This window comes from Sorex fumeus, unplaced genomic scaffold (genome assembly GCF_029834395.1).
Source record: "Sorex fumeus unplaced genomic scaffold, SorFum_2.1 ptg000038l, whole genome shotgun sequence".
Taxonomy (NCBI): Eukaryota; Metazoa; Chordata; class Mammalia; order Eulipotyphla; family Soricidae; genus Sorex; species Sorex fumeus.
The window spans coordinates 4,282,300-4,300,641 of record NW_026606095.1 but is presented as its reverse complement, the minus strand read 5'-3'; the positions used below and the strand labels follow the sequence as shown (position 1 = coordinate 4,300,641).

Here is an 18,342-nt window from a genome sequence, read left to right as displayed (position 1 = left end):
ACCTGCCACTGCATTCAGAGACACTGCAGCCCCGGGATGGGCATGTGGTCCATGGGGGCACTCTATCTGTAAGACATTCTTTTTTTTTTTTTTTTATTAATTTTTATTAGTGAAACACCATGAGGTACAGTTGTAAACTTAGAAATTTTTGTGCTTGGGTTTCAATTATACAATGATCAAATACCCATCCCTCCACTGGTGCCCATTTCCCACCACCACGGATCCCAGTATCCCTCCCACCCACCATCCCCCCCATCCCACCCTGCCTCTGTGGCAGGGCATTCCCTTTTGTTCTCTCTCTCCTTTTGGGTGGTGTGTTTTGCAAAAGAGGAATTGAGTGGCAATCATGTTGGGTCTATAGACTACTTTCAGCATGCGTCTCCTGTCCTGGGAGGATCCTCCCAACACCCTTTATTTGGTGCTCCCTTCTCTATCTGAGCTGCCTTTTCCCCCAACATGTGTGGCTGGCCTCCAAACCATGGAGCAAACCTCCTGGTACTAATCTCAGCTACTCTTGGGTGTTAGTCTCCTATTTTGTTACTTTATGTTCCCCAGATGAATGCAATCTTTCTATATCTGTCCCTTTCTTTCTGACTCATTTCGCTTAACATGATACTTTCCATGTAGTACCACTTGTATGTAAATTTCATGACTTCATCTTTTCTAACAGCTACATAGTACTCCATTGTGTAGATGTACCAAAGTTTCTTTAAGACATCCTGATGTGCTGATTGGATGGTCGTTTTGCTTTCCAGCACAGCACAGGACATAGAATGTATTTTAACCTTTTCCTTTGGTTTTGTTTTTTTGTGCCACAGTCAGTTCTCACAGCTTACTCTTGGTTCTGTACTCAGGGGACCATTTGGGGTCAGATTGAACCCAGGTCAGGGGCATGCAAAGTAAGTGACTTAATACTGCCTCTGATCTGGAGCAAAATCTTTCTACTGATGGACTTGGGTAAGCCCTTGCTGATGAGAGCAGTCTGGCTACCTGAGCTACAACCCTCCAGCCTCTGAATTCTCAAAAAATCTGGGCTGGAGCAATAGCACAGTGGGTAGGGCGTTTGCCTTGCACGCGGCCGACCCGGGTTTGATTCCCAGCATCCCATTTGGTTCCCTGAGCACCTCCAGGAGTGATTCCTGAGTGCATGAACCAAGAGTAACCCCTATGCATCGCCAGGTGTGACCCAAAAAGCAAAAAAAAAAAATCTAAAGGACCGATTTGCTACTCTCTGAGCAGAATTATAACATATGCAGAATGGGCATACAAGGAGTCATTTTGCTGTAAAAACTACTTTGGAGAGAATTTGGGAGGGTGACAGCGTCTCCACCCATGGCAGTTCTCAGATGGCATGTTTTTCTTTCTTGCAGTTCGGGGTGATTTTCGCCGGTGCCCAGAAGAACATTGGCTCAGCAGGGGTCACAGTGGTGATTGTCCGCGAGGACCTCCTAGGGTTCGCCCTCCAGGAATGCCCATCTGTCCTAGAGTACCGAGTGCAGGCTGGAAACGGCTCCTTGTACAACACCCCTCCCTGCTTCAGGTAGTGTGGGCTTTAGCTTGGGGGACTTGGTGGGGGGCGGGGTGCCCACTGTTGCCATCAAAGCAGAGGTACCTTTTCATTTTTTGGCTTTGCGACCACACCCAGTGGTGCTCAGGGTTCTGAGGTTCTGCACTCAGGGTGGACTTGAGGAATCATATGGGATACCAGAGATCCAACACACTGCAGTGTGCAAGGCAAGTGCTTTAATACGCTGTACGATCTTTCCAGCCCATTCTATATTCTTGTGATTCCCCGCTTCCCTGCTAAAGAGTTTAAAAAAAAATAGGTCTCTGTAGCTGAGCAGTAATCCTCCATCTGTGGCTTGAAAAACTTGAGTTCATTTGCAGTACACAAACACAACTAGGTCAGAAACTAGTAGCAGAGACCATTTCCAAACAGACACGGGCTCCCAGCAAACAGCCTATATGTCACCCCCCATCACTGGGGGCACAGCCAAGACTTCCTGCTTTGTTTCCCCTCAGAAGCTTGGGCAGAAGTCCCAGGGTTGAAAAAAAAAAACGTTTTTCTTTTGAGCTGAGCTGAGTGAGCACAGACTGGGGAGCTTGTTTGCACTGTGAGGGTAACTGGCTTCCGAGAGCACTGTAGTCCAGAGCAGTGCATCGAGCTGAAGTAATGGGCGGGTGGGCCTTTGGCTTAACCGTTTTGAGAACAGGCCAGGTTAGTTAGTGAGGACGCAGAAAGAAGCGGAAAGTTACGGCTTCCTTCCGACCTCGCCGTCTACCAACCTTTCAGCAGAAACCTGTTTTAGCGGTAGTGGACAGTAAAGTAACGAATACCAAAGAAAATAGCCTCCCCGACCCAGGCCGGTTTCCATCAAACTGGGAACCTGGGTCCCCCTACTGGATGCGGGGATGCCTGAGCCCTAGAACCCAGGGGCGGTACCCAGAAGAACGTCAGCTCAGCACGGGTTGCTCAGTGCGGGTCATGGTGGTGTAAGGAATCAGCTGTGCGTTCCTAGGATTTTCCTTGGGGCAGGGCCTGGCTGGGCTGCCTTTCACCAGTGTCTGGCAGAATTGTGCCACTGCATCGACTCTAGTGGCTCATCTGTAGAGTTGGAATTTTTTTTTCCCTTTATTTTATTTTATTTTTTTTAAAGTTGTAGATTTACAATTTTTTGTGCTTTGGTTTCAATTATACAATGATCAGATACCCATCCCTCCACCAGTGCCCATTTTCCACCACCATGGATAATATCCCTCCCACCCCCATCCCCCCATCCCCCCTGTCTCTGTGGCAGGGCAATCCCCTGTGTTCTCTCTCTCCTTTTGGGTGTTGTGGTCTGCAAAAGAGGCATTGAGTGGCAAACATGTTCAGTCCATAGTCTACTTTCGACATGCATCTCCCCTCCTGGGAGGATCCTCCAAACATCCTTTATTTGGTGCTCCCTTCTCTATCTGAACTGCCCTTTCCTCTAGGATACCCGGCTGGCCTCTAAGTTATGGAGTAATCCTCCTGGTGCTGATCTCAGCTATTCTTGGGTATTAAGAATATACCCAATTGTTACTTTATATACCCCAGATGAATGCAATCTTTCTATGTCTATCCCTCTCTTTCTGACTCATTTCGCTTAGCATGATACTTTCCATATTGTACCACTTGTATGTAAATTTCATGACTTCATCTTTTCTAAGAGCTACATAGTACTCCATTGTGTAGATGTACCAAAGTTTCTTTAACCAGTCATCTGTTCTTGGGCATTCAGGTTTCTTCCAGTTTCTGGCTATTGTAAAGAGTGCTGCAATGAACAAACAAGTGCAGATGTCACTTCGACTATACATTTTTGCCTCTCTGGGATATATTCCCAGGAGTGGTATTGCTGGGTCAAATGGGAGCTCAATTTCTAATTTTTTGAGAATCGTCCATACTGTTTTCCAGAAGGGCTGAACCAGTGGACATTCTCACCAACAGTGAAGGAGTGTCCCTTTCTCGCCACATCCACGCCAGCATCGGTTGCTTTTGTTCTTTTGAATGTGGGCCAGTCTCTGAGGTGTGACATGGAATCTCATTGTGGTTTTGATCTGCATCTCCCTGATGATTAATGATGTAGAGCATTTTCTCATGTGCTTTTTTGCCATTCGGATTTCTTCTTTGAGAAAGTTTCTGTTCATTTCATTGCCCCATTTTTGGATGGGGTTGGATGTTTTCTTCTTGTGGAGTTTAACCAGTATTCTGTATATCCTGGATATCAACCCCTTGTCAGATGTGTATTCGGTGAATATCCTTTCCCATTCTGTAGACTGTCTTTGTATTTTGGTCACTGTTTCTTTGGAGGTGCAGAAGCTTCTTAGTTTAAGATAGTCCCATTTATCTATCTCTGTTTTCACTTGCTCGGCCAGTGGCGTGGCATCTTTGAAGATACCATTAGCTTCAATATCATGGAGGGTTTTGCCATAGAGTTGGAATTTTTTTGAACAGCTAGGAAGAGTTTTCTGGAAACTCTCTTGCTTTTCTAGGCCCACGTGCACAGAGAGTCTTTGTTTTAGGAAAGTGGTGAAAGTAGCAAGGTCTTAGCTGTGACTTTTCATCTCTGCCATGGTGACCGCTGAGAGCTGTCAGGTACCCTAGATGGTGCCTCTGCGGGTACCAGAACCTCCACCAGAACCTCCAGTTAATGGTGGGAGCAGTTCACCACGCAGACACCTGTTAATTCCTTTCCCTGCACCCAGCAGGGAACAGTGCACATCACCACATCTACTCTGAGATTCCCTGCCCTTCCCTGGCTTTTGTTTAAATTCTTGCGTGGTTCATGGTGTGAATGTGTTGGCTTTATTTTATTTTTTGGCTTTTGGGCCACACTGGGTGCGCTCAGGGTTTTCTCCTGGCTCTGCTCTCAGGGATCATGCCTGGTGAGCTTGGGGTCTATATGGGGTTCTGGGGACGGATCCTGGATTTGTTCTCCTGTCGCCTCGCCCCATGAAGCTGAACTCAGTCATTTAACAGGCTGGCTTAGATGGAAATAGTGTATTTCATATGCGGCATTTTAGCAGGAAGTGCAAATAACAGTTCAGTGTTATGCTTAGTAGGGGGAAATGTGGACCAAGTCTCAGCGGTGCTAGCATCCTCCGACCCCTGTGTTTTGGGCTGGGAAGCTTTTGGATTGGGTGGCTGGGGCAAGAGTGAATGAATTGGAGTTTCAGGAGAGCCTCAGGGGCTGGGCATCCTTGCTCGCCAGAGCTGTCTCCTCTGCAGGACAGCCGCCTTCTCTCGGAACCTTCTCCACCTTGAGCCAGGGCTGCTGGCCCCTGTGGCACTCAGAGTGGAAGGCCGTCTGCACAGCCCACTCCTGAAAGCGTGGGTGCGAGCGCTGGACCCTGTAGCCCCGCAGAGGATGGGTTGCTGAGGAAGTTCATCTGGGACTGCGTGCCTTTGAATTTTCTTTTCTTTTCTTTTCTTTTCTTTTCTTTTCTTTTCTTTTCTTTTCTTTTCCCATAATTAACTCAGTTTATTTTCTTTGGATTAATGAAAGTTTTTAGATTGAGAGAAAAGCAATGGTCATACATTTTTGTTTTTTAATTGGTTCACTGGGCCCGCTCGAGCAAATTGATGAACAACGGGAGGACAGTGCTACTACTTACTACTACTACTGTGAGATACTCAGTTGTTCGTGATTGGGTTTCATTCATACTATGTTCCAACACCCGTCCCTTCACCAGAGTACATTTTCTACCATCAGTGTCCCCTGTTTCCCTCCTGCCTACCTCTATGGCAGGCACTTTTCTTCTCTCTCTCTCTCTCTCTCTCTCTCTCTCTCTCTCTCTCTCTCTCTCTCTCTCTTTCTCTTTCTCTCTCTCTCTCCTAATTTTGGGTATTACAGTTTGCAATATAGGTACTGAAAGGTTATCATGTGTGTCCTTTTACCTTCTTTCAGCACTCAGTTCTTGCCCAGATGATCATTTCCAACTGTCATTGTCATAGGGGTCCCTTCTGCTTCTCCGTCCTAACTGCCCTCCTTTCTCCCTGTGGGCGCCATTGCATTTGGTTAGAGAAGCAGCGGCTTGGCAACCCCGATATAATGGCTGCAAGTAACACGCCTCACTCAGCCCTGGAAAAAGTGGCCATGTGCAGACCTGAGCATGACTCTGCCTGGTGGGGCAGTGGTCAGCTGTGATCTGCTGGTGGCTGTTTTGGTTCCGGTGGGTGAGTCTGGAAGCATGTACGGCAGCTTTCTTGGTGTGCACACATGCACACACACACAGAACAAGTTGGCTGCATTGTGATCTACAATTTTGTTTCAGCAACACAAGCAGCAAATACCTAGCACAGTGGGTGAGGCACTTGCCTTGCATGCAGGTGATTAGGGTCCTAGGTCCTGCTCCCTAATCCGAGTCCCCCTGTGTCTCTCTCTGACATCATAGATGTCATCATCATCATCATCACCATCATCATTTTCACCCAGTGTTATCTCTCACTTGACTTTTCTCAGCAATGTAAATAACAACCTTTGCTTGAATGTCCTTAGTCCAGGCACTTGGGCGAGGCACCACTGAAGGGAATTTCTTCATGTGACCTGTTTGTGCCTCATTTTCCTTTTGTTCCTTTTAGCATCTACGTGATGGGCATGGTCCTGGAGTGGATTAAGAACAACGGGGGTGCGGCGGCCATGGAGAAGCTGAGCTCCATCAAATCACAAATGATCTATGATATTATCGACAACTCTCAAGGCTTCTACGTGTAAGTTCACAGGTTTTCTGTTGCATCTTGCCTCTCGTGAATGAGGAAAGGAGTGTTTGCCGTGGGAACCTTTGGAAAATGGAGGCTCTCTCCTTTCTCCTTTGATTGGAGAGGGCAGTGAACTGGGTGTTCCAGAGTTGGGGGGGGGGTTGTTTAGCTTCAGAGCCATGACTGTGCTCAGGGATGACTTGTGATGGGGCTTGGGGGACCGTATGGGATGCTGGGGATTGAGCACGGGTCAGCTGCATGAAAAGCAAGTGCCTTAACTGCTGGATCTCCATCCTAGGGCTTGTATTTGTTGTTTGGGGCTCCTGGCACAAAGTTTGAAGTCACAAACTAGGTGTTTTCAACCAACTGGGATTTATCCTTAGCTCTCTGAAGGGAGGACTTTTAAAATCAAGGTTTCAGCATGGCTCCTTTCTGGGAGGCCCAGCCTCTTCCGTTCTTTTGATTATTGGCTTCCCAGATGATGATGACATCAATATAATCCTCCTCAGTCTTTGTGGCACCTTCTCTAACAAGTAGCTTTTCTTTCCTTTCTTTTTTTTTTTTAAATTTATTGAATCACCGTGAGACCAGTTACAGAGTCTTTCAGTTTAAGTCTCGGTCGGTCATACAATGATGAAATACCTGTCCCTTCACTAGTACTCATTTTCCACCACCAAGAACCCCAGTATACCCCCCTCCCACCCATCCCCCACCTGTGTGGCAGACTTCCACTTTACTCTCTCTCGCTCTACGTTGATCACATTCAATATTACCACAAGAGATCCCACATTATTATTTGGAATTTTCCCCAACATTCAGACCTTCCAAAAAGACATCATTAGATAATTCGTTTTCTATTGCTGATAGTGAAGAGCATCCGATGTCATGTGGCCGCTATCACCCGAATTTGGATTTTTGGTATTTTAGCAATAAGCCTAGAGGGATTACTGCCTGCACATGGTCCCCTGAGCACCACCAGGGGTCGCTCCTGAGCACAGAGCCAGGAGTAGTTCCTGAGTTCCATCCGGAATCGAACCCGGGTCGGCCGTGTGCAAGGCAAATGCCCTACCCACTGTGCTATTGTTCCAGCCCCCTGTAGTATCTGTTTAAATGGATTACAGGTGCTTCACACTTCAGTTTTAAACATGCTGTCAATAAAACTTAATTCTTAGGTCTGGAGAGATAGTACAGCAGGTAAGGTGTTTGCTTGCACACAGCTGACCCACATTCAACTCCCAGCCTCCGATATGGTCCCCCAAGCCCATCAGGAGGGGTCCCTGAGTGCAGAGTCAGGAGTAAGCCCTCAGCATAGCTGGGTGTGCCTTTTCCGTGCAAAAAAAAAAAAAGCAATTCTTAAGTATATATGGATTTGTTTGCCCAGCCCCATTAAATGACTATGCATTTAAAATGTTTTGGTGAATTTTATTATCATATTACACTTTTTTAAGTTTTTTTGGGGGTTGGGGTCTGTGGTCTGTGGGGACCAGAGGGAGTGGGGGATGGGGTGGGGGCAGGAACTGGGCCACACCGGATGAGCAGATCACCTTCACACAAGCCGTGAGAGACATGTGGAGAGCGAGAGCTTAGAGGCCTAGTGCATGCTTTGATCGCTGACACTGCCTGGTCCCCCAAGCGCCTCTAGAAAGGGCTCCTTTTACTGTTGGCTGTTCCCATATCCCAGAAGGCACCATACTTAGTTGCATGGAAGTTTAAATTTTTCTACTACAGTTGAAGACATAAACAGGAAAAGAACTGACAGACACGAGAAAGCATCCAGGGTTTATAATATAATAAAATGCAGGTTAGTCTTGCTGTAGGCAAGTGCCCATAATTAGTGAGAATTCAGGTTACTATTGCTGTAAGCAAACCCCTCAAATTAGTGGAAAAGGGTCACCCAGTAAGAAATGGTGGCGGTGACATAGAATGATATGATTGGACTATGAACCTAATGTGATTGGAATGGCCAGGCTGCCCTGGTGAGAGTTCCATGTAGGAGAGGCTGGAGCTATAGATAACACAGCGGGTAGGGCATTTCCCTTGCACACAGCCGGGTTCGATTCCCAGCATCCCAGATGGTTTCCTGAGCACCACCAGGAATAATTTCTGAGTGCAGAGCCAGGAGTAACCCTTGCGCATCGCCAGGTATGACCCAAAAAGAAAAAAAAAAAGAGTTTCGTGTAAGAGGACAATTTTTGGAGTTTATGGGATATGGTGGGGGAGATTAGCCACGTGCTCAGAAAACCACACCTACTGCCAGTCTTACCTGTTGGAGGAGCCAGGCACGAGGCCATGTAGCGTCCATGACGGAGTCTGTTCCAAACTGCGGCCAGCTTGCTAGCCTGCAGGAAAAAAACTCCCTCAATGGCATCTCTTTCTGCTCCCGGCCTGTGCTCCTTACCCATGAGAAAACCACACCTGCCAATTGATCCCTGAGTACAGATCCCCTTGGAGTAAGGAGTAAGCCTTGAGTACAGCTGGGTTTGGTAAAAAAAAAAAAAAAAAAAAAAAAAAAAGAAGAAGAAAAGGATGATAAGTCTGACAGTGTTTCTTCTGTCCCTAATCCCAGAAAGAGGGACTACAGCTAGACCTGCTAATCATGCTTTTCTCCGTCCGTCAAACAACCCCACACCCAGCATCTGAACCTGCTGCCCTCCACCCCAGCCCCACGGGACCCTCCCTTGGAAACTCAGGTTCCTCCTCATGGATTTTTTTTTTCTTCAATTAAATGTGTGGGGTTTTTTTTTTTTTTTTTTTTTTTTTTTTGGTGTTCTGCCTCTGTAATTGGACCTTCATTTGGGGAGCCTGAGGCAGCGGAGTATCAAAAGAGAGTTGCTACTAAAATTTTAATTTAAATGTCAACTGTTAAATACAGCACCTTTTTAGAAAAAAAAAAGTGCAGGGGAATTCACTGGCTTTCCTTTCTTGCCTCTTGCCTGCAACTGTGCGGGGTCTCAAGTTAACTTTGACAGGTATTTTGTACCCTTGGGGAAGAGTATACCAGTAGGGAATTTTTTATGTGGCTTTTGTTTGCTATTTCATTTTAATGGGTCTCTCCTTGTAGACCCATTTTTTATGCTATATATATATATATATATATATATATATATATATATTTGCTTTTGGGGTCACACCCGGCGATGCACAGGGGTTACTGCTGGCTCTGCACTCAGTTACTCCTGGCGGTGCTCAGGGGACCATATAGGATGCTGGGAATCGAACCTGGGTCGGCTGCGTGCAAGGCAATTGCCCTACCCACTGTGCTATTGCTCCAGCCTCTATGCTATTTTTTTAAAATGCTATTTGGTTCTTGTATTAGAAGTTGAGAATACAGCAAGTAAAGAAATCCCATGGTGAATGAAACCATCACACAGATGCCTATTTGGAATCTAACCTTCTACGCTCCCCCAAAATGTGCTTTGTGGCTTCAGCAATTTATAAAGGGGTACGGGGAAATACTGAAAAAGGCCACTATTTTACTATTTTTTTGTTTACAGAAATAAAATAGGATGTGCTGAGAAAATAGAAGGTTATTATTACATATTTAACTATTCTTCCACCCCCGAGTAGCTAGTCAGCTCTTTTTCTGTGTTTCCCATTTGGTTGCCAGGGGGAAATAATTTTAACTGCTCTTTTATCCATATCAGAAAATCGGAATCCAATGCTGATGACTTTGCCTAGACATGAACTTAATTATTTTGGTATCTATGCAGAGATGGTGAGACTAAATGATATACTTTAAAATTTTTTTTTAATTAAAATTTATCTTAGGCACCATGGTTTAACAATATTGATAATGACAAAGTTTCGTGCAAAAGATGTCCCAACACCATCCCAACACCACCTGATCCACCAGAGTGTCACCTTCCCTCCCCCATGTCCCTGAGTCCTACCCTTAATCCTCTCCCCCTACAGTGCTAAAGACTCATTCTCAGTTTCTGATGCTTTTGAGCTTTTGTTGCTTCTTCATTTTGTGACTTTATGGTCACAAACGAGGGAGATCATTCTGCATCTCTCCCTCTCTTTCAAATGATGAACTTCTAAAAGTTCAACAATTGGACTGAAGCCATCCCCTGCACCGCATATGGTTTCCTGAGCCCTCCAAGAGTGAGCCCTGAATGCAGAGCCAGAAGGAAGCCCTGAGCACTGCCGGGTGTGACCCACAAACAACAACAATTCAGTAGCTGTTTCCATCTCCTGAAACATCTGATGTTTCCATCCTGTGTCCTAGACATTGTTCTGACTTGTCAGGTATCTGCTTTCACACTCCCTCACACCTGAAGGCAGTGTCTTAAAGCCGCAGCCATTTTCTTGGCTCCGGGTTCTTTGGTTCATAAGGTTGGGCTGAGTTGAGCTGGGTGGTTCTTCCATGTCATGTGAGTCTTCTGTGTCACCAGTGTCATCTGGTGGTGTTGGGCCTGGGCGTCTGCAGTGACCAACCAAAGGCATATGCTTGGTGACAGGTACTACTTCTTGGCTAGTAGCAGGTGCTATTTCTTGTATTTCTTGTATCAAGTTGGACTTGATAACATGGCAGCAGTGGAGTTGGGGCCTGCCTCTTTGGCATCGTCTTGGGAGTTATTCAGCATCGCTTTGGGGGGCACTTTGTCTCATTTTGGAGAGCCCGGCAAGCTACCGAGAGTATCTTGCCTACACGGCAAAGCCTGACGTATTCGATATGCCAAACACAGTAACAACAAGTCTCACGATGGAGACGTTACTGGGCCCGCTCGAACAAATCGATGAACAACGGGAGGACAGGACAGGACAGTGGAGAGTTGAAGGGCTTGGGCCGTATACCTAACTGTGCTCTGGACTTGCTCCCAGCTCTGCGCTCAGAAGTTGCTCCTGGCTGGGCTCAGGGGACCATTTGGGATGCCAGGGATCAAATCTGGGTCAGCTGCATGCAAGGCTAACACCCTATTCCTGCTCTCTGTCTCTCTGGTCCCATTGGTGTGGGCTCTTGATCAAAGCAGGTCACAAGGTCATCCCTGATTCTAAAAGTACAGAACGATCTCTTACCTTCTCTAGAAAAGACTCTAGAGAGTTTGTGGCCATATTTAAATGTAAAATAGAAATTGAGAAATATGGGCTCGCTTAATCCACCCACACAGCAGTTCTCTGGGTGAGTTCCGTGAATGACCTCAGCTACTCAGAAGTGGAGGCCCCACAGAGAGGTCCAGTGACAGCGAGGGTCTGTGTGAAGTGAACTTTGGGAACTGCTGTGTAAAGTCTCACAGCCCCTGCTGGGACCCGTTGCTTTCTCTGCACCTTGTAAAGAAATGGCCACTCAAACAATTCTGGTTGTTTGGCCCCCTGTGCTGGAGGCTTCACAACGGGTCTGAAGTGGGGTATTATTACTATTAGCACATTTCTGAGAATTAAATGAGAAGACTGAGGCTCATGAAATCAAACGCAAGATCTTTTTTTTTTCTTTTGTGGGCCACACCGAGCAGTGCTCAGGGTTTACGATCATATGGGGTGCCAGGAATCAAACCTGGGTCCACCACGTGTAAGACAAGCACCTGGTCTGTCCAGTGCCAACAAGATCTATAAGAAGAAAACGCCCACTTAACTATCCGACACACAAAAGTGATTTCTCTCAGTTATAAATACCCTCACAGAGATTGTTATTTGTATTTTTTTTAAATCTAATTCTTGCATCTAGTGTTGATTTTTGGAAAAAGATTCTTCTCAAGCTGTGGATTGTAGTTCATTCAAAAGATTCTTCTCAAGCTGAGAATTTTAGTTCACTCATTGCAGAAAAGTGACGGGCATAATCAACGTATTTTCCAGATGTCCCGTGGAGCCCCGGAATAGAAGCAAGATGAATATTCCGTTCCGCATTGGCAGCACCAAAGGAGATGACGCTTTAGAGAAGAGATTTCTTGATAAGGCTCAGGAACTCCATATGATCTCTTTGAAAGGGCACAGGTAAGTGGGTGGCCAGCTGAGAAGTTAATCAGAGAACTGACTGTGCTGTTTTCCACGTAGAGGGAGGCAGACGTAGGGCTTGGCATAGGCAGTATTGTAACTGGTCGGAGAGGAGCAGTCACATGACGGGTCATGATTCTTCCTGCCTTTGCTTATGCAGCTCGTGAAAGTTCCCTCATTGTTCTATGTCTCATGGCTGAGAGGGACCACTCTGTGCTCAAGTCAGGACAAATCATTGCTCTGGTCATGCTTCACATGGAGAGGTCTGAATGCACTGGAAGGCACGGGTCCTTGCTTTCAAGGAGAGAGACCCCTGCCTGTCTGTTGGGGGCTGCCTGCTCCCCAGGGAAACAGACAGTGACCGGTATCATGAGATGGTTTCCCACCTTTTATTTATTTATTTATTTTTGTTTTTGTTTTTTCTTTTTGGGTCACACCTAGCAATGCTCAGGGGTTCCTCGTGGCTCTGCACGCAGGAATTACTTCTGGCGGTGCTCGGGAGACCATATGGGTTGCTGGGAATTGAACCTGGGTCGGCCGCGTGCAAGGCAAATGCCCTACCTACTCTACTATTGCTCCAGTCACCCCGGCTTCCATTTTTCTTTGCCTGGAATGAACTGTTGAATTTACCTAAGTTGTGTGTGAGCCTGATGGGGCCTCAGCACATGAAGAAGAGCTCAAAAGTTCTCGGGGGTTTTCCACCTGGGGAGCTTAACTCTCACTGCAGGAAGAGGATTGCCTTGGGGCTCCACTGACAGCTTGTCCCTGACTGGTCCTTGTTTTTGTTGTATAGGTCCGTGGGGGGCATCCGCGCCTCTCTGTATAACGCTGTCACTCTCGAGGATGTGGAGAAGCTGGCGGCGTTCATGAAAAACTTTTTGGAGATGCATCAGCTTTGAAACCAATCCCCGCGACTTTCTACTCTACCCGTGTCCGAAATTGAGAAGCAACGTGGGAAGGCTCCAGAATCCTCGCCCGCACGGCCTCTCTCTCGATTGACCGTATTCAGTCTAGAGTCTCTCCCTTTGCAGAGAGCAGCCAGACCCCACAGCGCTGTAAAGCTGGTGGGGCATCAGTGCTGACCTGTATTGGGAGAACTGAAAAGGCTTCCTTTGGCTCTTCTAAAACGAACTCCTGCTTCTCTTTCCTTTGCTGCTATTTTTTTTTTTTTTTGCTAGCTCGATCTCAGAGTCGAATGTGCTGTGGGCTGGGTTATGCAGACTGTGCTGTTTGTTTCTGGAGAGGAACACACTCAGCTAGGGAGAGGCCATGGAGGGCGGGGGGGGGGGGGTCTCTAGGTGTTGAATCTTACCCTCTCCCAAAGGACAGCGTCACTGTGTGCGTTTGGGAGGTTCAGGGTCAAGGCAAATGCAGCTTTCTTCGAACGGTTATTTTCATAAAGGTGAGAGTGGCATCTTTATATGGCCGGTCCCGTGTTAGTACTGTATAGTTTCTATCTCTGCATTTTATATTGCTGATAATACGGTTCTTTGTAGGAACTTAGTTAAGAACTTTGGGTATTTGTTCACCTTTAACCTCTGGCTTATACACCCCACTGGCAGCAGCTAACCTCCCTGTTTGTAAAGCCGTTTCATAAGATTTTTAAAAAGTTCTCCGATTCACTTTTATTTTTCATTCCAATGGGCAGAAGAGACAGTTGGTTGCTTGGTTGTTGTTTTCTTTCTTTTCAGAGATGCTTTTCTGTTCAGCATCTCCATGGAGCCCTTAACCCTGTGTTCACTTGCTTGTTCTCTTCAGCGTCCTTGACCAGTGATGGCGGGATTTCCTGCAGAATCTGTACCGAGTCTTTGCTCCTGTTCATCAATTTCAGTGTGTCATGTTGCACATGTAAAAAACATTAAAGTCCTAAAACATCCAAAGCACTGTCTGAATTTCTTTACCTGCTAATTGAGAGATTGGTTGATTTTGGGGCACCCCAGCAGTGATCAGGACCCCCCCACCATGGTGGTTCAGTGCAAGGGATTGAGGATGTGGTGCTGCTCAGGCCCTGCTGGTCTGGGGGTACGCAGCACACCCTGGTCGGCTGGGGTCCTACACAGTCCCCAGTTATGCTGGGTGAGGGAGCGAGTGCTGCTGGAACTGAACCTAGGAAGGCACTTGCTGGGGTGCGCCTGACTGCTGTATTATCTCTCAACTCTTATTTAAAAATTTATTATTAAAGATTATTATTATTATTATTATTTTGCTTGATTTTGGGCCACACAAGGCAGTGTTCAGGATGACTCCTGGCAGGAAAGCGGGGAACCATATGAGATGTCGGGGATCGAACCTAGGGGCTGAAACCTTACCCACTGTACTTTATCGCTTCAGCCCATAACATCATTTTATTTAGGGTGATACCTAGTGATGCTGGGGTCACGCCTCCTGGTCTGCAGCAGTGAGATGCTGACATGGACATGTGGTGTTTGGGACCAAACTCAGGGCCTTGCACATGCTAAGCATGTGAACTGTCCTTTGAGCTGTATCTCTGTTTCCGTCCTTGCTTTTAAATAGTGTTTGGGGGGCCTGGAGGGATAGTACAGTGGGTAGGGCACTGGCCTTGGATGTGACTGACTCAGGTTTAATCCCTAGACCTCCCCCTCACCCCGTGCCTTCCAGAGCCCTGCCAGGAGTGATCCCCGAGTACAGAGCCAGGAGTAAGCCCTGAGCACCACTAGATGTGTCCCAGATATTAAAAGAAAATTTTTTTTTGGAAAAAATTACTCTGATGGGAATACTTATGTGTATAAAAACATCAACTGAAGATTCTTGAGTTGAGTCAAGCTTGGGCAAGACGATCCTAACACGTTCACTTTCCCAGACAGTGCTCTGGTGGCCTCTGCCTTGACCTTGGGAAGGATGTTATCAGCAAAGGCCCTTCCATAGTCATGCCCTGAATGAAGTTCTGTGAGTTTGGTTTTGTGGGTGGCCGCGGTCCCTGGAACAGTCCTGAGCTACCTCAGTATTTTGTCTGGCTTTGGATCACATGGGAAGAGCCACGCTGATTGCCCGCCCCCCCGCCGGCTCTGCCTGTTCATTGGGTTATGTGGGTTCCTGTGTCAGGCTAAGCCCCCCAAGTCTTGGTTCCACTTGGTGGAAACAAAGGATTGAAACAGCTCAGCACTAAACCTCAGGCATGTGTGGGTGTCAACCAAGAGCCTAGAGCAGGACAGGAACTGTGAGCATCACAAGCGTGAGTAGACAAGGCTGGCCGTGTCTGCAATCGCCAAAGTGCTTCCGGGGTGCCTCCATCCATTCGGGGAGATCACAGGCCCCCGAGTTCTAATCCTCCACTTTGTGACTTATTTTACTACAACCTGTCTGCCCCCATCTAAACCCTGGTACAGTCATTTGGATTATGCTTCTCAAACTTCTGGATGAAACATTAAAAGAGCCCAGATTGGACCAGAGAGAGTTCGGGGATAAAGTGTTTGCCTTGACCGTGGCCAATCCCAGTTCCATCCCTGGTACACACAGGTTTCCCTGAGCTTAGACTGGAGTGATCCCTGAGCACCGAGCCAAGATTAACCCCTGAGTACTGCCAGATGTGTCCCCAGAAAGCAAGAGCCCAGGCTTTACTTGCTAGTCTCAGCTGTCTTATTTTTCAATTGTGTCATCATGATTTAATATCAGAGTATTGGGAATCATCCTTCAGGCCACAGCCACTTCCAAGATGCTGACTCCCACCTCTGTCCATGGGCTCCCCCGCCCCCAGCAGTCCCCCCGACGTGCAGACTCAGTTCTGCTCGCAGATTACAGTGATTTGTTTGTACTGGACACGTTCTGTTCACCTGCTGTGTTTGCAGACCACATAGGAATGAGATCAGCCAGTATTTGTCCATCTGACTCCTTTGCTTACATGACATTCTGCAATTCTACCTAAACTGTAGTGAAATCAAGATTTCATCTCTTATGGCTGAATAGTGTTCTATTATGTCTATGCGATGGCTTTATCTACTCTCTCTGGCCACAATGGGTTGTTTTCTTTGTATGAACCTGTGTGAATAGAGGTCAGCCTTGTGTAGAACAAGTCCCTTATATGTCCCCTCTACTATCTCTCTGGCTCTCCTTGGAAATGAATGCTTGCATGTTCTTGGAATGGGACTTGCTGAGTCCTGTGGCAGTTCTGTTGATAATTTTCCGCATAAAAACTCCGCCTGGTTTCCAGAGCCTGACTCAGAAGTCAGTCCATGAGTGAGATTCCTTCTCACTACATCCCAGCAGGCAATGTTGGTTCTGGAATGTTTGTTTGGGGCCATACTTGCTGGTGTGAAGTGACAGCTCATGTGCACTTTGATAATCAGCTTTCTGATGATCCCTTTCCCTGGCAGAGATGACATGGGCACTGTCTCTTATGCCTCTTGGCCATCCATATATCTTCGTTTTGCTTCTCTTTTTGTTTTTGGATCACATCCAGTGGTGCTCAGGGCTTACTCCTGGCTCTGTGCTCAGGGATCACTCCTGGCAAGCTTGGGAGACTCTGTGGGGTGCCAGGATCAAACCTGAGTTGGCTGCATATAAGGCAAAAGCTATCACTCCAGCCCCACATACATCTTTGAGGAAGCACCCCTGCCTTTTGACAGGGTTGTTCATTCTTTTTTGTTGTTGCTGTTTTGTGAGCTCAAGTCCTCTTAGGACTCGCAGCTCTGTGGCATCGGGCCTGACCTCTTTCTTGTGTTTACAACTCTTGAGGTGTGACATGCATTTGTTCCTCCCACAACAGGCAACCCTGCCTTCGCTTGGCAGGCCCCTCCTTCCTTCCAGATGCCTGCCAACTCCCTGCTTCACTGTTTCCTCTGTGACAGCAATGCCCCTTGGCTTGTTCAAACAAGGGTGACCCTTCTCAGTCATTTCATCACCTCCATTCTCTTTGTTGAGGCGTCTGCCTCCCCTGCATCCCTGCAGTATAACTGGTACGAGCCCCACTCGATTTCCAGGTACGACCAGGCTCCGCTTGACATCCGAAACAGACAAGCTCAAGTCTGTTCAGGGCGTGTGGTACTTTCTCCCACTTCATAGCACGTATTCATTCATCAACAGTCTGATGAATGAGTGTCTGATGATATCAGTCGATCTTTCTGAGGAAGAAATACATTCTCACATAGGCGTTTTTTTTTTTTTTTTCAGGAGCTGAGTATGCCATCCACGTTGATTTTCCACTAAAATGATCCATTATTGGCTGTGGCTGAGTGCGGAGTTGTCAAATCTTGAAAGGTCTCTGGGTTCATGCTTAAAAACTTGGGAAAACTTGGGAAAATGATCAGCAGTTGTTCTTGCATTGATACCAAAGGTGGTCAGTGTTTGGCCTCTGGGAGGTTTGCGTAGAGACTGTACAGGAAAAGCCTTGAGGCTTGTATGCTTCAGTCCGCTGAGTGTATGCAGAGGTGGGTTGGAGGGGGTCAGAGACACAAGTGCCGGGGTCATTCCTCTATGACTAAGAGCCGAAGAAGCAAGAAGGTGTCTTGGAATCTGCCTTAGAGGACAGGATTGACCTTATGCTCCTTCGACCTCCTAATTGTCGCACTGTAGCACTGTCCTCCTGTTGTTTATCGATTTGCTCGAGCGGGCCCAGTAACGTCTCCATTGTGAGACTTGTTATGTGTTTGGCATATCGAATACGTCACAGGTAGCTTGCCAGGCTTTGCTGTGCGGGCAAGATACTCTCAGTAGCTTGCCAGGCTCTCCAAGAGGGGCAGAGGAATCGAACTTGGCTCGGCCAGGCCAGGCCGTGTGCAAGGCAAAAGCCCTACTGCTGTGCTATTGGTCCAGTCCCTCCTAATTGTACTTCCTCTAAATGGAGTTAGAATTTTTCTCTTTTTAAAAAAAATTATTATTTTTTAAAAAATGGAATCACCCCGAGATACACAGTTTCAAAATTGTCACTGTGACCCCAGGGTGGTGGGAGGTAAACTTGGGACATTGGAGGTGTGAAAGGTACACTGGTAAAGGGATGAATTTTTCACAGCTAGAGTGACAGTACAGTGGGTTGGGGATTTGCTTGCCTCAGGCCAACCTGGGCTCAATCCCCAGTACCCCGTATGGTTCCCCGAGTATCTCCACGGTGGACTCCCAAACCAAAAAATTTAAAAATAAAAATATTCCTTCTTTGGGGGATGAGAGAAACTCTCAGCAGTGCCTCCAGCTATCTGCAGATGCAGGCTGGATTCAGTGACAGGCCAGTGGTTCTTGTG

The 18,342-nt window shown here is 47.0% G+C and overlaps 1 protein-coding gene across 1 annotated transcript in view; it reads left to right on the top strand.

The window, feature by feature from the left end:
• PSAT1 (phosphoserine aminotransferase 1) overlaps window positions 1-13,075 on the top strand; it is a 30,920-nt gene extending 17,845 nt beyond the window's left edge. Inside the window, exons 6-9 of the mRNA XM_056118763.1 lie at window positions 1,371-1,540; window positions 6,104-6,232; window positions 12,014-12,151; window positions 12,945-13,075. Of these exons, the coding sequence (XP_055974738.1) occupies window positions 1,371-1,540; window positions 6,104-6,232; window positions 12,014-12,151; window positions 12,945-13,050 (543 nt within the window). The 3' untranslated portion in view covers window positions 13,051-13,075. The remainder of the gene's footprint in view (window positions 1-1,370; window positions 1,541-6,103; window positions 6,233-12,013; window positions 12,152-12,944) is intronic.
• The last annotated feature ends 5,267 nt before the right edge of the window (window positions 13,076-18,342 follow it).